The sequence below is a fragment of the Mya arenaria genome, chromosome 2 (genome assembly GCF_026914265.1).
Source record: "Mya arenaria isolate MELC-2E11 chromosome 2, ASM2691426v1".
NCBI lineage: Eukaryota > Metazoa > Mollusca > Bivalvia > Myida > Myidae > Mya > Mya arenaria.
The window spans coordinates 23,491,166-23,510,605 of record NC_069123.1 but is presented as its reverse complement, the minus strand read 5'-3'; the positions used below and the strand labels follow the sequence as shown (position 1 = coordinate 23,510,605).

Here is a 19,440-nt window from a genome sequence, read left to right as displayed (position 1 = left end):
GTAACACATCGTTCGGAGTGTTTGTCAGAGATACCCCTTTGATGTTTTAACATGTTCGGGTGTTTCAATATTTTGCGGACGCTAATGGGTGAAAGTTAGATTGTATCGACCGTCATCATTCATTTCTACTTTCACCTTAATTGACTTTCGGGATACTCTGTGTTAAAATATTCAGTGACTTTTATTTGGAATCTGTGAAATTTCTACACCACCTAATTTGTATTTGACAGGGAGATAGTTCAAGAGAAATTTGCTTTGTTCAGTTCGGTATTCAGAGTCTGATTGAATTTTGACAGTAAATTATACATTATAATGCATTGGTTTGATAACTGTTTTACAAAGGAAAGAGCTAATGATAACGCGAACCTGGTATCAAGCAATTGAAATTCAAGAAATTAATATTTAAATCGCTGAAAATGAGAATTTGATTTAAGTTTCTAAGGCGGGAAGAGAAACAGTTAAACATAGAAGGAAAATAAAACTCAGAAGTTAGAAAAGAAACCAAAATAAAAAATATGGCCGGTAGAACACCGTGGCTTGGTATGCGTTTGTCTGTATCATCATCATCAACTAATTTATAGCAAAATGAGTCGTGCCTGGTTGGCTCCGTATCGGGAAGTCACAGAGCAGAAAATACGAACGACATCGTAGAATAGCGAGGCAGGAAAAATGGCAAGAATCCCTTGAGTTGTTAATTTAATTTTCCAATCATCTACCCCGGTCTTGTCTCGTCGTAGAGAGAGAGAGAGAGAGAGAGAGGAGAGAGACTTTGGTCACGCCGATTGACTTTTTGTTATCATCCATCGATGCTGTAACAACTAACGCTGACGATTAGTATCTTTCTATCTTTGGTCCAGAACCCGTGTATTGCTGAATATTGTACATAAATACTTCTTCCGCGTCACTCTTCATAAGCTTGTTTTTATGTTATTGAAGTTATTAATAAATAATTACATAGTTGGATACGTCGTGAGCGGGTTTGTTTTAAAGTTTATTTCTTATTGACATTTTAATCAATCTGTGACAAGTCAGGGTATGTCTTTTGCGTTCTACCAATTGTATCAGCTAACGTTTCGGTGTCAATTTCAGAGTTCTTAAGCTTAACATGTAGTCTATCAGTAAATTACCGGACAGCAAGTTGAATGCTACTTGTTTTGAGCGTTTACGCATGCCATTTAAGGTTGAAAAGACTACCCGATTGTTTAAAATAAAACATAAGGGTATTAAACTTGAGATTTTGATCTTCCAATCAGTTCTACTGTGAACAGTGTACCCTTACATGTGCAATGAACCCACTCAGACGGGGTTTGCGTTTGTCGCAAAAAATGGGCAGCTCGAACATTTTAGTTTTCTAACGTTGCATTTTTGTCAGGATTATATTGTTTCAAACAGTGTTTCATAAAAGTGGAATAATCTACATAACGGAGTACGCCAAGGACGCTTAACCAGCTCACTTATATCTATTTAATTTATTCTATTTATTGACACTGGTGCTATAAGTTATTATTACAAGTGTGACAGTTATGGATAAAGTATTTGACATGTCGGGCCATATGGCCGGCTACCCTCAGGGCCAGCCCATGGACCAAAGATTTGCGCCCATGCAACAACATTGGGCTCCGTACCCCACCCACACATCATTCAGCCCCTACCATCCCTACCCCCGGGGATTCGATATGTTCCAAGGAAACTTTATGGATGGTGGGTATTTTTAGTGGCAATGAATTCAGATTATATTTGATTTTTTGTACTTTTATAAACTGTTAAATGCATTTCATGGAAATTCTTAAAGTTTATTTATACCATTTTGGAAGTTTCTGGTTGTTATTATTACCTCGTTCCAATACGGTTTATCTGGTACTTTTTGTACATTTGTAATGATACAAGCATGCTATTTTATGTTCGATATATTTCTGTTGTCACTCTCGAGTTACTTGAAATACGTGCCATTTGAAAACAACTCTGGCTCAAAGTGTGTGTGTTCATTTAGAGAAAGTCGTTGGTTATTCAATAAATATAATTGTTTTTGATGTAATTTAAGACAAGCAGATAAGAGAAAAGCCGGCATATTTTACAGTACTTATTGTAAAAAAAGGGTTATGTAACATTTTGATAATGACCCTGGAAACATCTGATGACTGTCGTTATTCATTGTGAAGCTCGTCTTCAAAGGAGGCGAAATCTGTTTTGGTATTATCCGAGCAATATGTTTTACTGTTTTATGCGATAACAGATATGAATCGCTCTATTTTTCTTACCAATTACCACAAGTGAGAGAGCTAAATCAGCTTCATTGCAACCAATATAGAAAGATGTATCGCATGTCGCAGATATAGAGAAAAGATGTTGTCCAAATAAAACAAATATGAAGATAAACGAGTTGTTTTGACAAAAAAGTAAACATTTTAAATTAATAAAGGACATTAGCCCCTTCTTTATCATGCAAATCCATTGTGCAAAATAATATTCGTTAAAGTGCAAAAATGATTTTTTTCAAACATGTTGCTGTTTTTGATTTATTTTATTGAATTCAATGCTGTTTTGTTGTTAATGAAAGGTTTTTGTTTTCCGAACTACTCAAAAAGATTATTTTAATGTAAGCATGCATGTGTATCATAATATTGACTTGATCCATACCTCATCCGAGTTCATTACTGCGATATGAATCAGTTGGAAGTTTGAAAGACATCCATCTGAACTAGTGCCAAATAAGTCAGATATAGAGCAGCTTATCCAAAATATGGCAAAAATATCAATACTATATGATATATGGTTGAACTTGGTGCAAATATATCAATACTTGTATTTGATATATTTTTGAACTTGGTGCCTTTTTTTGGCATACGGGAAAATGAAATATTCGGTTTATATAAATAATGATGGTACCAAATGCTATTTTTGTTTAATTCCTAAAAGGTGTGCAATGTATGGATCTCACCCACAGATGCATTAGCTGCTACATACATGTATGGCAGTCTTAAAGGACTTGCTTTAATATGTTCATGTGTTGATATTTATAATGGTCACAATGCTTATCGGATAGAAAAAAACAAATACTAGGAAGCGAAGTCAGTTCTAAGGATCGTTGTTTTAAATGCAACACTGCTCCTTAGTCAAAGTATTAAAGTGTATTTCAAAACTGTTGCAACATAGATTTATCTTTTAATATTTCTACCATCTTTCTATCTCCAGGTCATGGCGGGGTGAACCAGTTGGGTGGGGTATTTGTGAACGGGCGGCCCTTACCGGATGTCGTTAGACAGCGCATTGTGGAGCTCGCGCACACGGGCGTTCGTCCGTGCGACATCTCGCGCCAGCTCCGCGTCTCGCACGGTTGTGTGAGCAAAATACTCGGCAGGTATGGCCAGCAGAAGTACGTTTATTTTTTATATAGTCACTATATATTACTTGTATTGAAAGTATATGTACTTCCGTCTGTGTTTCGTATATGTCGTAGATGCCTTTAATGTATATTTACATGTTTTAATCGCGTTTTTAAATTTGTTCGCTCTAGATGTTGTTTTGCTTCAAATAACGCTACTTCAGTTTACTATTAAGCAGCTTAAAGCTGCCGCAGATTTTGAAAACTGTTCGACACTGCCACAGAGTGTTCAAAATCATTTTGTCCTTTTATTGAACACATTTTGAAGCTGCCAGGCAGTCTCAAAGTATCTCGAAGCTGCCAGATTTTGTTCAAACTATTTTGGCGCTGCCAAAGCAAATGTTTAATGTTTGAAATATCAGATGTTTAATTTATATGCATTCATAGTATCGCTGTGGTAGTAATTTTCTTTCGTTAGACATAATTTTGTGACTTTGATTTAGAAATAAATCTCTTTAAGATCTATTAATTATGCATTATTATCGTGTTAGATACTTAAGATATATTGTTTTGTAAATATTGTTTTTAGATTGTCTTCGTTTACCCCAGGCAGTTTTGATTATAAGATCGAACATGAAATGATACAGAAGGGACTAGACTAGAAATTCTTCGTTTTAAACATAATCATATTATTATACAAACACGGTTTAATTTCATTTTATAGTTTTGTATTCATATTTATATTATTATATGAATATAAAATGAAATCAAATATCGTGTGTAATGTTTAGGTTAAAAAATCAAGTTAACGACTCAAACTGTTAAATCCAAACTTGAGAATTATCCAGAAACAGTTGACTGCAGTAGAAGTGTGATTTTTAGTCAATGGCTTCTGTCACTCGAAAACGATTGTTGATTCTAAGTTTTTTTTCCTTATTATTCTCGAACATGACGTCAGTTCCTGTTTAAAACCGGATGAAGACCAAAATGGCCGAAATGTTGTTTTGATAAATTTCATGTTGAAGTTTGATTTCTTTCATTATGTTAAAACTTATGAAAGTAAGAATATATCTGAAAACGTCAGAATAACAGGAATTAAATGTAAAACATGTACAAAAGGAATCTAGACTAGCAATATTCATTTTCTGGGACAATATCCCATATCAGCCATCGCATGAGCATATCCATTAATTGATTAAACCATGACTATTGTTTTAATGGAAAGGTGTTAAAACAAATGTTTATTTTGTAAGCAGCAGAGAAAATCAATCAGTAACATCAGTTCGCTTTGAATTAATCTATAACCTGCCTTTTTATCTAAGATAGGGGGCGCTTTTTGCGGGAGTTTCGTGACTTCAGCAATTTAAGAATTATACGTGTTTAAAACAAATTATACTTTTATTGGTTCTCTTATGTACAAATGTGATTGAAAGATTTGATTTTGAAGACTGAATATTAGACAAGGCATTTTGGGCATTTAAATTCTATTTGAAAAGGAACGCTTTATTAGCAGAATTATCTCGCTTCATTTAAATTCATCGTAATTTACATTTAAATGAAAATTTAGTTGTATTCAACTGCATTATACATAATGGTATGTATTTAAGATTTTACTTAAGTCCGGTGTTTAAGATGTCTTATTTAATACGTATCAGTACATTAATTTTCTTGGACGGCAATTGTTTTCAAGTTAATACAATTTCAAAGTCGAGATCAACAACGAATATTAACTAAAGACATGTTTTAAGATGTCGTGTTACATTTCTATATATACAAATTTACTTTGACGGCATTTCCCCTCAAATAATACAATTTTAAGACAAGATTGTGTTGTATAAACCCATCTATCATTCTAGATGCTGAAATGTGTAGTTTATATACTTTTATTACGTGTTTCATAAATGCAAACTTTATATTTCGCCATAAAATGTGATGGCTGAACATAACGATGGATAAAGATCTAGGGAAAGCTATCATATGGAAAATACAATTTCGGTCTTTAAAAGCAATGCTTTCATCATAAACGTTCAAATAAATGAGAACCATTGCTTATGAATCATAAGGTTGATTTTCATGCAGGGGCGGTCCCGGATTCGACGTTAGAGGGGGCGTAACTTAGAGGCGTAAGCTATTGACTTGCGCCCCTCCCTCAGAACCGGAATTTATCTAGTTTGAATTGGTGGTAGGGGTGTTTGGGGGGTACTTCCCCATGTTTTTTTTTTTTTTTGGGGGGGTGTATTTTATTACTTTTTTTTCTCCTATATATAAAATAAAAATAAAACAAACTTTCCCTGGATTAATTCCAGTATGTACATCCTCGTCAGTATAAAGAAAACAAGGATATTATTCGCCCATCGTTGACATTAAAATAGACTGTTTATTCCGCATATTTGTGAATAAAAAATCTCAGCGACTTCAAAACAAATCGATTGTTTTACACAGACGTATCAATCTTGATAAATGAAATTATTCTTTTTGTAGAAATTTAATTTCATTCCTTAAACAATTTGTAAAAGTACTTTAAACACAAAAACCCTTTAGATATACGTATATGAAAGTTAAAAAATATTCCGTTTAAACATATAAGACCGATCATCAATCAGGGATGCTCATCGCTTAAACTCAGCCAGGCTGCACACAACTATTACCTGCTAGATTAACCAGATGTTTATCCCATGCATTTCGTATCAGGCATATATCATAATTAAGAATTTGTCGCTGTAAATTAATTTCACTTTTGATCCCTTTAGTATAGGCTTGTTCAAATAGGCAAAGACAGATGATATCAAATACCGATATAAGCTGAATAAGCCCATTGCAAAGAAACGGTTGCCGTATGAAGTTGTAATTTCTTTACAACTCGCTAATATGTTTTACCTTAACGAGACGCGTTTGTTGTTACGATACCTTTAAATGTTTTTGTATTTTTATCTGTACTATGTACTTCTGCTTCTGTGAATTAATTTAATTCAAACGAAAACAATGTTTTAAACTATTTTGAAAAGTGATAAGTATGACGGATGCTTTGGTATAGGACATGTGTATCACTTTAATCATTTTTATGAATTCTTTGAAGCTTATACATCCATCTTTTTAAACCCTTGTTTGCGGCTACGCATTGGGCTAAGATGGATGGAAAAATCGGTGACAGTAAATTTTGTGGCTAAAAAGATGCGCTCGTGTTATCGCTTTGTTTAGTTAAAGCCACACACCATAAAACACGGTTCATATCATTGGCTGCAACATAAATTTAGTCAATCTGCCCCAAAAAATCGACCACAATATGATCAAATATCATTTACAATTCACCCAATAAATTAAAGTTATCATGCCCGTGCAATTTGACCATAAAACTCAAACCCCTGTAAGAGATCTTTTAAAACGGACATACTATGTAACAAATATTAATTTTCACGACCAAAAAGCTCGCGTGCGAAGCGCCACTGAAACTAAATATGAGAATAAAGAGCGTGCAGATAACGCCAATTCTGTCCAAAATGTACCCAATACCCACCCCGAAGTCTTTGTGGTCAGTATGATGTATTTATTTTGAAACTAGTAATTATTGGAATTATTGAACCTACTGTTTTCTCCTATTACTTCTGGTTGTTTTACTTAACAAAATACTGCTTGTCAGGATAAAGCGGGCTCATTCAGGAGGTATTGTACCGCCCTATGCGCGATGCATGGCAATTTTGGAATGAATAGATCCCATCAATGGCCCCTTAAGTTGATCGCTTGATTAGGGAAGCGACCGTTGCAGATTTTTCTTGTGTTTCATCAATTAGCCATATTGGTTACGATTTGATGGTCGTACTTTTTTAGGAGTTAAAAAAAAGGCAGCAAAATATATCTTTTTATCCAAAATTAGTCTAGAATGAAACCGAGGGTAATGATCAGTAAAGGTCAATGGGGACTCCCGAAATTCGTGTCCTAAGGGTCACACGCAAGCCTACATTGACTGATTCTGATAATGGCTAGGAAGCCCGCAATGCTCTAGATGGCTTGAAACAAAGACTCAACATCTCAACTGCCAATGATTATTGTAACTTGATGAGCATGGCCGGTGTGACTCACCGATCTTTATCTGACCGGTCTGAGGCCCGTCCGTGCTGACAGTTCTACATGAGCACCGTCCTGATGACCAGGGATAACATGAACCAACACCCACAACATACACACAATTCATTTTGATTGTTCTTCCTGTCATCCATACTTGCCGCATTGTATCAGTATTTATAATGAGAAAGTCTCCAAGACATAAAATATATAATTACATGTATATATGGAAAGGTTTTTAGCATTTGGTATATATGCAATGTCTAACACGTCAGTCGCCAAATTTAGAAAGAAAATGACGGAATCGAAAAGAAAACTTATAGTACGAAGAAATCGTGTGACCAATATTGAATCAAATCATTGCCATTAAGACTTTAAGACATGCATTTTTGCTCGTCTGATTTACGAAGAATGAAAGGTAGAAAGGTATTCTAATCGCCTTGTTGTCGTCGTCGGCGTTATGACACTTTTCAGTGGCCGGTTATCCAACGCCGTTCACGGCATTTGCATGTAACTTGGTACACATGTTTCCAGAGACGATACGTTCATGTATAGCAAGGCCCACAACTCTTGCTTGAATAATTGGCGAGTTATGTCTTTTGTTTTAACTGAAGACAGACGAGCGTTATCATTGGTGTTCTTGTTCTTTAAACTACATGCATATCTTTTCTCAGACGTCCTCGGAGGTCTTACAGACACACCTTTGTGATAAATTGCTTGCTAAAACAGTCTCAAGTCTCGTCGTTGAGAACTTGAACTCCCAGTGTTGTGATGTAATGAATTATTCTTCATATCATCACCAGGAAATGAAGTATTATGACTAATAAACACCGACTGAATAATTATGAACGCTATTTTTGTGTAAAAGATGAAAATATGGAAAATAGACTCATTAGAATGTGTTTTTTATGTACCTTTGAAGATATCATTTACATTTTAACGTGCTAACTCTTCTTTCCAGCTAATTTATGTTAACGTTTTAAATATGTGTAATTCGTTGCTATTTCATAAATATAACATTAAGTGTCATACGTTAAAAGCATGTTTTGTTTGAATACTTTAAATAAATTTGTTAAAGATATGAAAACATTTCTTTCTCTCCAAAGAATTTACATAAATATAGAAAACGCATCCAGTATACTCATTGTAATTCTGTTCGCATTTTTGTCTTTTAACTTATAGCGAATCTTTTCCTTCTTAAAATACATCTAGTAAATCACTGATATTCATATATACAATGAAACCCACCCAAACCCACCCACTCAACTTCACCCTTTCTCTCTCACACAGATACTACGAGACGGGTTCTATCAAACCTGGGGTGATCGGCGGCTCCAAGCCAAAGGTGGCGACACCGGCGGTCGTGGACGCCATCACGCACTACAAGGTGGAGAACCCGACCATGTTCGCTTGGGAGATCAGGGACCGTCTGCTCGCCGAGAACGTCTGCACGAATGATAACGTACCCAGTGTCAGCTCTATTAACAGGTAAGGGATCTAGAGTGTGTGTTTGAAGGGGACTCGTTTGAGATGTTTTGTAGGGTGTGGGCTGGAGGGAACTCGTTTGTGATGTTTTGTAGGGTGTGGGCTGGAGGGAACTCGTTTGTGATGTTTTGTAGGGTGTGGGCTGGAAGGAACTCGTTTAAGATGTTCTGTAGGATGTAAGCTTAGAGAGAACTGGTTTATGGGGTTTCGTAGAATGTAAGCTTGGAAGGAACTCATTTAAGATGTTTTGTAAGGCATATAAATGTGACGACCAGAACGACTTAATCAAAATTGTCCTCGTAACGACCGGACCAGACAACATTCGTTCAGAGACCAGTCTTGTCAAAACGGCACAAACAGGGTCCCTTGAACAGAAGGGAACCATTCACCCATGTACAAAAATTGTCTACTTCGAGTTCAGTTTTTTAAAAAAAACCCATAGAATAAAGTTTGGGGACGCGTTCAAATACAAACATATTTAGATCAATTGTGTACAGTCTGTATATAATATGTAGATACTGCGATACCATAGCATTTCAAAGAAACATTACTTAAACCGGATTATCATGCAGACAGCAAACTAAATATATTTATTTACGTAAATTATTTTGAAGCTAGATTTCCTGTTATTAACAGTTAAACGTTGATTTATGAATCAGTATTGTTATCTTTTTGAAACAGATTTGTTGCGTAAGCATACGGTACACATTCTGACATTAACACGTTTTCTACAAGCCTTTTATATCTAGTATTGTCATGTTTATATACTTGAGTCAAACTGTCTAAATTGTCTTAATTTATACCACTGCAATATTTGATATCATGACATGTTTTGTTAAAGTATAAAGAATAGTGTCTACATACAACAGACTGTCCTAAAAATGATGCTTTTAACGCTAGCTTTGTAGCATAGCAATGTCCAAAATGTGACAATTTTAGACATACGCCATCTTGTATTATTCAAATGAATGACGGTTTCCAGCATAAGCCTTAATTATTATAGTCATTTAATTGTACACCTTAAAACCTTTAACAGAAATGACAAGACATGAATTTCTTGACAAGTTGGTTCTTATAATTAAAGAAAGAAATGCACCTCCCTTGTAGCCACCGAATAGAAATGATAATATACATTTAACACCGTTATTCCGAACACCGTTTATCCGAAATTATAATTGAAATCGCGCTATTAGCGTTTCAAACGTTTGAATATGATTTGTATTGTTCAATTAATTTAACATTGATCTTTTCTAAATAAATCGGCATAAATTTCAAAAAATGTTGCCACGCCATTGACCAAAAATAAATTCAACCATAATAAGAGTTTCAATTCAATGCTCTTTAAGGAGCTCTGTATTTGTTCCTATAACATGGATTGTAAATGTCTTTCAGGAGTTGGTATCTTTCTAACATTGTTGGATCAGACATTCATAATTCAAGCATCGTTGAAAAAGTTGCTAATTCATGTAAGGAGAAGCTACCCCCGCAACATTTTTTTCAATTACTACCGAAATTCATTTAAGAACGATACAGAGGGTCTATTTGTTACAAGTTGTAGCATTTTTGCAAGAAACGTTATAATGACAAGCCTCTAATTTGCAACGTGCACCCGATGTTCTACTCTACAATTACATACAATAGTTACAAATTACGCATACAATATCCCCATTATGTGCAACTGATACTTCTTAATCATTTTAAGATACTGGTTTGCCATTTAAAACGGTTCGTTCATGGTTTTGCAATTAGTCTACAGCAAATTAGAAAACCAGATTTATGTATTACTGCACTGCACGAAATTTGTCAAACAACCTTCTGGAAATTTCTGTGACAAATTAATTTTTATATGAATCAGCACGGAAAGGTTTTCATGTGATTGTGTGTTGAATTTTTAGTCGCAAAGAAACATGTCTAAGAAAAGATCTAAATTAACGATGGCTGAGCCACTTGATGTAAACAAGCGTCAAATTTAGACAATTTTACGGAGGAACCGTCTGTCCAAATTACGCGTTAACAACGCTGTTATTGCCTCAGAATGGGCTTGATGTTTAATTATATCTCGCCTCAATATTAGTGCTATTGTGGGCCTGTACCATCACTCATTCCCAATTAAATCACAGCGCACATGAGACCAGTGGATGATTTGACGTCCATCGGACCGGAAGGACCCTCTGGAGCCGTTGTCATGCGCGTATTATACGCAACGTTAACTCACACCTGTCCACAAGATTCCTCTGATGGTTTCATGCTTTGAAAAAGAGTCAACCCTCTGTTATAAGCTTAAAACGAACTCTATTCGATTCACAGACATGTCATATAACAGCCATTACGTCATTTAGCTTTAATATCACGCTTAAAGTTATAAAATTATTTTTATGAAGATCGCGGTTATGTAGGACTGTTGTTTGTTTGTATAATTAGTGTGGTTTGTCCTTTAAGCGTTTTTTGTATACTGAACTTATATAATTTATCACATGGACTAGTTTTTGCAAGAATTGTGTACTTTTAAGTTGATGGTTTTGGCTTTATAGCGCGACTATACACAGCTACACATACTAATGCTTCCATTAACTCATATTTCTATGGTGACATTTCTCTATTAGCTCTTGTAAGCAATAAAGGGAGCGAAAATTTAAATAATGGCTCCGGTAAAACTTGCATTATGATATGTTCAAAGGCATAGTCGTGTTAATAAATTGTGATGATAAGGGCTTTTCTAAACTTTATTTTCCTCTTATCTGATACAGCTAAATAAGCGTAATCAAAATCATTGCATCAAAATGGCAAGAAAATATTTAAAAGTATACTCTAGCAAGTTATTGCCACTTTGTTAATGTTCGCGGTTTTATCGCCTGTTTGATAGTGGTTTTAGTAGCTCGTAATTTGTTTTATATTTTACCATGATTGCTTTTAAAAGTCGTTCGAAGATTGCTTCATCATGCAAAGTTAGTAAATCGAAAAACGTAATTAACACTAACATACTTACGAAACAAATTCAAATTTTCTATAGTGCGCATCTGGAATGATAAGTTTCCCAAGGTTTAAGGTGTTAACAAATTTTATTTAATAAACCTTACCGCATAGGTGATTTACCTATTTAAAATAAATATGCTTAATTTAAATGATGCAAGCCATTTTGAGTATTCTTATGTACGTCGCAAATGTAAAAATCAACATATTTTTGGTATGTAAGTTGGTTCATTATCAGCAAATTCGATCGACTGAATCTTATTGATAAAGAGATATGTAAATGAAACGTGAGTAATTTAACGTTAGAAGAGAGTCAGTAGTTCATTACATGATCACCTTCATTTTCTTAAACATTAACTTACTCCATTTTATGAATGGAGACTTACACGCTAGGTTGTACATCATCGCCTTCTTTAGTGCGAAATCGAGGCTGACCAGCCGTGAAATATGGCGCGTTGTCAGGTTACTGCCACGTGACATATGATCCGGAATACCTCGCTGCGCACCGTTGCTGGGTTACTCATCCGAAGACCGATCTCATCTGGTCTAGTTGTAGGTTATGTTATGAAAGAGAAACGAAAGGTTCTTTCAATACTGCCAACTTAACTATTCAACGTATAATCTTTTATATTAGTTCTAGCTTTGGAAACTGCTTAACAATTTCTAGAATATACCTTAGTTATCATTGTAAGGCCGCATAAGAAGAATTTGCCCTGGTGATTAAGTCAAAGTTTTTTTGTGCATTCAAAGCAATGTTAAATTTTGATCATACATTTGGGTACTTAAGGTGTGTAAACGTCTAGGGCGGTATTCTTAAAACATCTCCAGTAATTTATTAACTGAAGTCAAATTCCTAAAATGCTCATAGTCATACTAAATGAAAAGTATAAGTGCTTTTATACATACAATTATGTATTTTGAATGAAATGAATGGACATAAAGTATTTAAAATATTATGAAGCGATTATATCAAATGAGAAGTGAGGTACTTAACTTAAAAATGAATTCAGTTGGAAATGAATTAAGATGTTTTTTGAACACCGGTACTGGCTTTGATTATTCTGCATTCTGTATCTGATTTGATTTTTAACCGCTGCACACAAAAATGTGCAATTAAACATGTGTCAAAACAATAAGACAAAACTATCATGGTCGCCTTTCGGTACATTAGGATTGTCTTCAAACGTTAATGGCACTTCTAACGAAAATCAGTCATTTGTTTACCTGTAAAGTCAGCTAATGAAAAATTCCGCAAAATGGTTTTTGTTAATACATAATCATATCTGCGATCTTAAAAGACAATAAACGGCAGTAAGCTATGAGTCGAACGTTAGTATCCATTTTCATGAGTTTAGAAATAAGCAAACATTTAAAAACAAAGCCGAATATTTTCTTTTGTTCACTTATCGTTCGTTTTCTTGCTTAATTGAAGGTGTCGGTTAGTCGTTAATTCTTACCATGAGAAATTATATAGATTTTAGGATTTCTTTTGAAAATGTTTTTCCGCTCTTTGAATGAGGTTTTGGAACACACTGATCCTGAAAACAACGAGAAAGCGATAGCTGGTGTTTAAAACCAAAAAGGAGTTGATCTAAGATGTCCTGATACTATAACAAGACACATCAAAGGTCAAAACTGCTGAAAATTACAAAACGCTGGCATTTTTTCAACCGACATGTATGACCTACTCATTTGGATGTTATATGACATGTTGGCTTTGTATTAGCTACACATTTACATGTCATAAGAATACGTTTTGATGCACCTTCTCCACTAATCATATTCGGATGAAATGTTGTTTTCGATGAAAAAAATGGCCGAGGTATTCCAAATGCTACAAATCAACGTAACATTTACGAGAAGAACATGTTTGCTTCGTACTATCTTCATACCATAAGACGTTGGTCCCACCTTCTTCCGATATGTGATTGATTGCTTTTAATATCTACTAATTAAGGCGGCTTGCCAACATTTCGTCGATGTTCTACGAGTTCCTTTGCAACATGTTAACATTTTACAACGCCACTTTTAATGCAATCTGCGAACAAGAAGCAAAACGAAACGTTTTGATGAAGAAAGTCTTGAATAAAGACACTGTTTGGCTATAATGTAAGGTTATAAGAATTCTTAATGGGATCTTAAGGTATGAACACCAACATAGTTGCCCGAAGAGAATTAAGGACAAGCCAGTTCGGACTCCCAACGGCGCTAGACATGGACAACGCATTAACACTTACTGATTTCCTACCAGCTTACATGTTTTAGGGTAATACTATATATATAGAGGAGAAAAAATACCGCGGTTTCTCTTTTGTAGGGAGAAACTTATTCAGTAGAAAGGTGTGTTTTTCTCATCTGTTGAAAGGGTAAATGTTTAAAACGAGTATAGCACAAGAGTCTTTCTTACACATAGCACTGAAAACCCCGGGGATGGGACCAGTAGCCACGTGCAGACGGGTTTAATTGCTGGTATTCATTGAGTACAATGGGTAATAGCGACGGTTGAAAAACGTAAATTACTGGAAGCGAATTCGCAGACTTTCTCAGAATAATGTTTACACCACACTTGGAAGAACCTATGCTTGGTATTCGTATCGGAACAGTTAACGTTATTGCTTAAGCAATATGAAGAGATAACAACGAGCAAATTGTGACACGAAATTTGTAATTATCTCAGACATGATTGCGCCACCTAGCGTTGACAAACGAACATAATTTATCATTGTCTTGTTTTGTAAGAAAACTGCATGCAGATTTATTGACAAACAGTCGCATAAATTTTCAAAAGTGACAACAAGAGGTCTTCGTTTTGACACAACTATGCTGTGATTTAGTGACTTGACTTGATTGTTAGCTGAAAAGTGACATAGTTCATAAACTGTACAGGCGACCCTGACTCTGGAACAATGCTAGCCTCTTGTTTCGTCTCAACAAATGTCCCATGTCTAAAACGTTACATTGCCAGGTGATACGTAAGATGTAATTCTGAGAGAAATTTATTTGACTTCTTAATTTTTTGTTTTCCATATAAATATATTTTATAAGTGGAAATGTCATTAGTGAAGTTTGGAAGAATAATAGTTCTATTATACCAGACTGACAAACAGATGGATTCTGGAATATTACTGTACACACGTTTACTCATGATTGTACCTTAATCAAAGAAAATCTCATAAGAATGGCTTTAAATTACAAACAAGAAGAAGGTCTTGTCTCATGTGTTTGATTTATTTCATAATGGTGATATAATTAATTGCTAATATTTAGACATTTACTCGTTATTAAGTATCTCATTGTACATTAATTTCGAATCAGTATTGTGCTTAACTGTACATATATCAATTTCAACCCCAAGGTCCCTTAGCAAAATGTACACAGTTTCTCATGATAAAGCATTAGCATATATTTGAAACAAAAATGTATACAGCCCATTCTAGGCATGGTTCCATGTTTAGGCGTTTGCGTATAATGTACATGCTAGATATTTGTCTTTTTTGTGAAACATTGGAAGTAGGGCATATTAAAATTGGACTAAACAAATTTACAATTGATATGAATTGAAAAGAAATACATTGTTCAAAATTATGTTTCAGAATTGTCCGAAATCGGGCGTCAGAGAACGCTCGTGGGAAGAACGACGGCGGCTCCCCAGTGTCTGATGGCGTCACCCCGCACGGAAGCCCAAACGGCCAGGGTGCCTACACAATACAGGCAATCATGGGGCTCCAGGGTACCACGCCTCCTCTAACAGACCAGAACGGGAACACCGGCGGTACCAAGCGGAAGCTGGATGACACAGGTAAAATTTTGACCTTAGAACAGTTGCCCTTGACCTTGCCAAGGTCAAGGAAACTGTTGTTTAGGTGACACAGTTGTAAGGTTTAGGAATGACCATGACACTTCTGAGGTATTAATAATAGCTTTTATGGTGCTCCAATAAACTATGTATGATATGTACAACCAATATATTTAACGTTGACCCAAAGTATATCCAGCTATGTATAATATAAGAATAATATAAGCTTTAGGATGACCGTTATTTTACAAAATGTTTATATACATTTTCAACTGAGTAACCCGTTCTTTTTACCAATGGTTTGCGTGGATAGTACGAATAAGGAAGACGCACATTGAAATCAGAAATGATTTTTGCTTTTTACACTAGGATGTGTTTTGATTGTTTTGATATTGAGCAACTATTTTTAAAGATATTTATATAACTTATTTGCTTAAATTTTGCGAGGATAATTTCCATTTGCTTACATTTAACTTTTATCTCAATAGGATCTTATGTTCAAGAATCAACAAATTTGCGACACCACCCAGTTAAATCGTTTAATAATCGCGTATTTATTTATTGAAGGGTATTTCAAAATATATCTGATAATTTATTTATTTGTAAAACGTGGAAATCGCACAGAAAATCGTCGTGACGCCGGGTTTTGAGCGAAAATATGATTAAGCGAAATTGAATGGGAATTTTAGGAGTTGCGATATTAATTTTGATATTTTCTATCGATGTGCGGCCGATCTAACAGCGGGGACGCATTGATTTAGCGAGGAAACTGCAGAGTTTACGATCCCAGAAATGGACTTCTGAATAATTCACACCTTAATAGGATATGTCGAGTAACCTGTATAGACGCCCTTACAAAGCGACACATTTCATAAAAGGGTGCGCATACGATCTTTGAATCAACGTCAAATGTTCACCCGGCTTAATCCCCCCGGCGTAGAATGCTTGCAATTACACAAACTGTGGGCATCAATATGAACCCATTGATGAACGCGAGGATACCGTATTTTTTCCATTATTTTAGTCATTTTGAAAACATTTAATTGAAAAAAATGCCAACTTCCCCAGGAGAAATTCGGCGTCGGTGCTAATCCGCAAAATTCGTGAATAAATTACTAATTTCTGATATACACCCTATGCAAGGTAATTGGATGGAATTCAAATGAGCATATGTCATTAATTCCATTTTTGAAAAACCTTTAAGATAAGCAACTTTGCATTTATTATTTATGAATTAATTTACGTGTCTCTTTCATGATTTCATAACTGTTAACTTGAACTTCTCTGACGTTAAGGTGCGGATTTATATGATTATTTTGTCCCTATTTTTGTTCGTGTCTTTCTTTTTTATTAACTGTTGGATACAAATAACATCTATGTTTTGGGACATAGGGGTATTGACATGTGCTAAATATGTTTATTTATAGATCTATGTTTTGAGACATAAGGGTACTGACATGTGCTAAATATGTTTATTTATAGATCTATGTTTTGAGCCATAAGGGTATTGACATGAGCTAGACATGTTTATTTGAGATCTATGTTTTGGGACATAAGGGTATTGACATGAGCTAAATATGTTTATTTATAGATCTATGTTTTGAGACATAAGGGTATTGACATGAGCTAAATATGTTTATTTGAGATCTATGTTTTGGGACATAAGGGTATTGACATGAGCTAGATATGTTTATTTGAGATCTATGTTTTGAGACATAAGGGTACTGACATGTGCTAAATATGTTTATTTATAGATCTATGTTTGGAGCCATAAGGGTATTGACATGAGCTAGACATGTTTATTTGAGATTTATGTTTGGAGCCATAAGGGTATTGACATGAGCTAGACATGTTTATTTGAGATCTATGTTTTGAGACATAAGGGTATTGACATGAGCTAAATATGTCTATTTGAGATCTATGTTTTGAGACATAAGGGTATTGACATGAGCTAGATATGTCTATTTGAGATCTATGTTTTGGGACATAAGGGTATTGACATGAGCTAGATATGTCTATTTGAGATCTATGTTTTGGGACATAAGGGTATTGACATGAGCTAGACATGTTTATTTGAGATCTATGTTTTGGGACATAAGGGTATTGGCATGAGCTAGATATGTTTATTTGAGATCTATGTTTTGGGACATAAGGGTATTGACATGAGCTAGACATGTTTATTTGAGATCTATGTTTTGGGACATAAGGGTATTGACATGAGCTAGACATGTTTATTTGAGATCTATGTTTTGGGACATAAGGGTATTGACATGAGCTAGATATGTTTATTTGAGATCTATGTTTTGGGACATTAGGGTATTGACATGAGCTAGATATGTTTATTTGAGATCTATGTTTTGGGACATAAGGGTATTGACATGAGCTAGATATGTCTATTTGAGATCTATGTTTTGGGACATAAGGGTATTGACATGAGCTAGATATGTCTATTTGAGATCTATGTTTTGGGACATAAGGGTATTGACATGAGCTAGACATGTTTATTTGAGATCTATGTTTTGGGACATAAGGGTATTGACATGAGCTAGATATGTTTATTTGAGATCTATGTTTTGAGACATAAGGGTATTGACATTTGTTATGCATGTTTATTTGAGATCTAGGTCAGAGGAAAAATGGTATTTTCGAAACTCAGCAATTATTTTAGCATAACAAATTGGCATTCATTAACAGAACCCATCATTATTCTATTTTCCGAAATAGACTTCTTCATAAAATCCAATGAGCGTCATTTTCTGCCATTTATTAGAATATCATCAAATTATCTGTCATCATGTGAAATCAAGAACCATTGTTTTACCACAGAATGTATTGTTTAATATATCAAGTTTCAACTTAATGTCAACAAAATTTGTAAATGAAGGCAAATTTCCATTTATTACAATGATTCGCATGCGGATCGCCCGTATACTTTATCCGGCGAAGAACGCCTTTAAAGACACTGTTATTTTAACGGGACGTTTTTCATTGATGTTTCTGTTTGTATCCGGAAAAATGATTGTTCATTCCTCTCGATAATAAATATCCGGATGTTTGTGGCGATTTTCTCGTCTGACAACTTCGCGCGCCTACCACGTGATCAAAACATGCACGCGCTCGACCGGAAATTGATGTATTGGGTAACGGAATAGGACTGCGCGGCACGAACGCTTTTTTCTCAGCCACCTAGCTAGCCACTTAGCCACACAAATTTATTGTTTTGATTGAAAGAAACTGTCTGTCAAAGATGTGTATAATTCTGAAAACAATTATTGAATGTTTATTCTGCAACAATCTACTGAAACCCATAAAAGTATTTTACAATTCTAATACGATTTCTTCTAGTATGGTGTGGCAATTAAACTATTTTTTCCGAGGTTCTAAGACGTCCCTTTTTGGCAATTCACTTGGTAAAGTATGAAACTTGTGAGAGTTTTGCGCCTTGGGTCAGGTCGATGTTACTAAAATAAAAAAAGGTTTACACTTGGTATCTTTTAAGTCCAATTTAAACAAAGGTGATAACATAATATGTTATGTAAGGATATTTCGAGGTGCAACTGGTATTTTAGATGCACATAAATCGATTATGGGGTGGGAGGGGGTGGGGGGATAATGGCTCTTTTATCGAACTGTGTTGTCGCGCAGAAAAACAAACGATTTTTATAGGCGACGTTTTGCAGGATGCTGTACCATGGCATAATTGTTTCTTTTCTCGTTACAGTTTCAAACGGACATGATTCAGATATCAAGGCCGACCAGCAACTTCTCAACAACAATAATATGGATGTAAGTATAGTCATCAATATCA

At 34.9% G+C, this 19,440-nt stretch overlaps 1 protein-coding gene across 7 annotated transcripts in view; it reads left to right on the top strand.

Annotated features, from left to right (window-relative positions):
* Window positions 1-19,440, top strand: part of LOC128208334 (paired box protein Pax-5-like) — a 73,602-nt gene that overhangs the window by 38,313 nt on the left and 15,849 nt on the right. For 5 of the 7 annotated variants that reach the window (XM_052911923.1, XM_052911916.1, XM_052911901.1 and 2 more), the window contains 4 exons: window positions 3,193-3,373; window positions 8,672-8,869; window positions 15,430-15,635; window positions 19,354-19,418. In XM_052911923.1, the coding sequence (XP_052767883.1) occupies window positions 3,193-3,373; window positions 8,672-8,869; window positions 15,430-15,635; window positions 19,354-19,418 (650 nt within the window). The remainder of the gene's footprint in view (window positions 1-3,192; window positions 3,374-8,671; window positions 8,870-15,429; window positions 15,636-19,353; window positions 19,419-19,440) is intronic. The other 2 variants (XM_052911908.1, XM_052911938.1) reach the window with 1 other exon arrangement.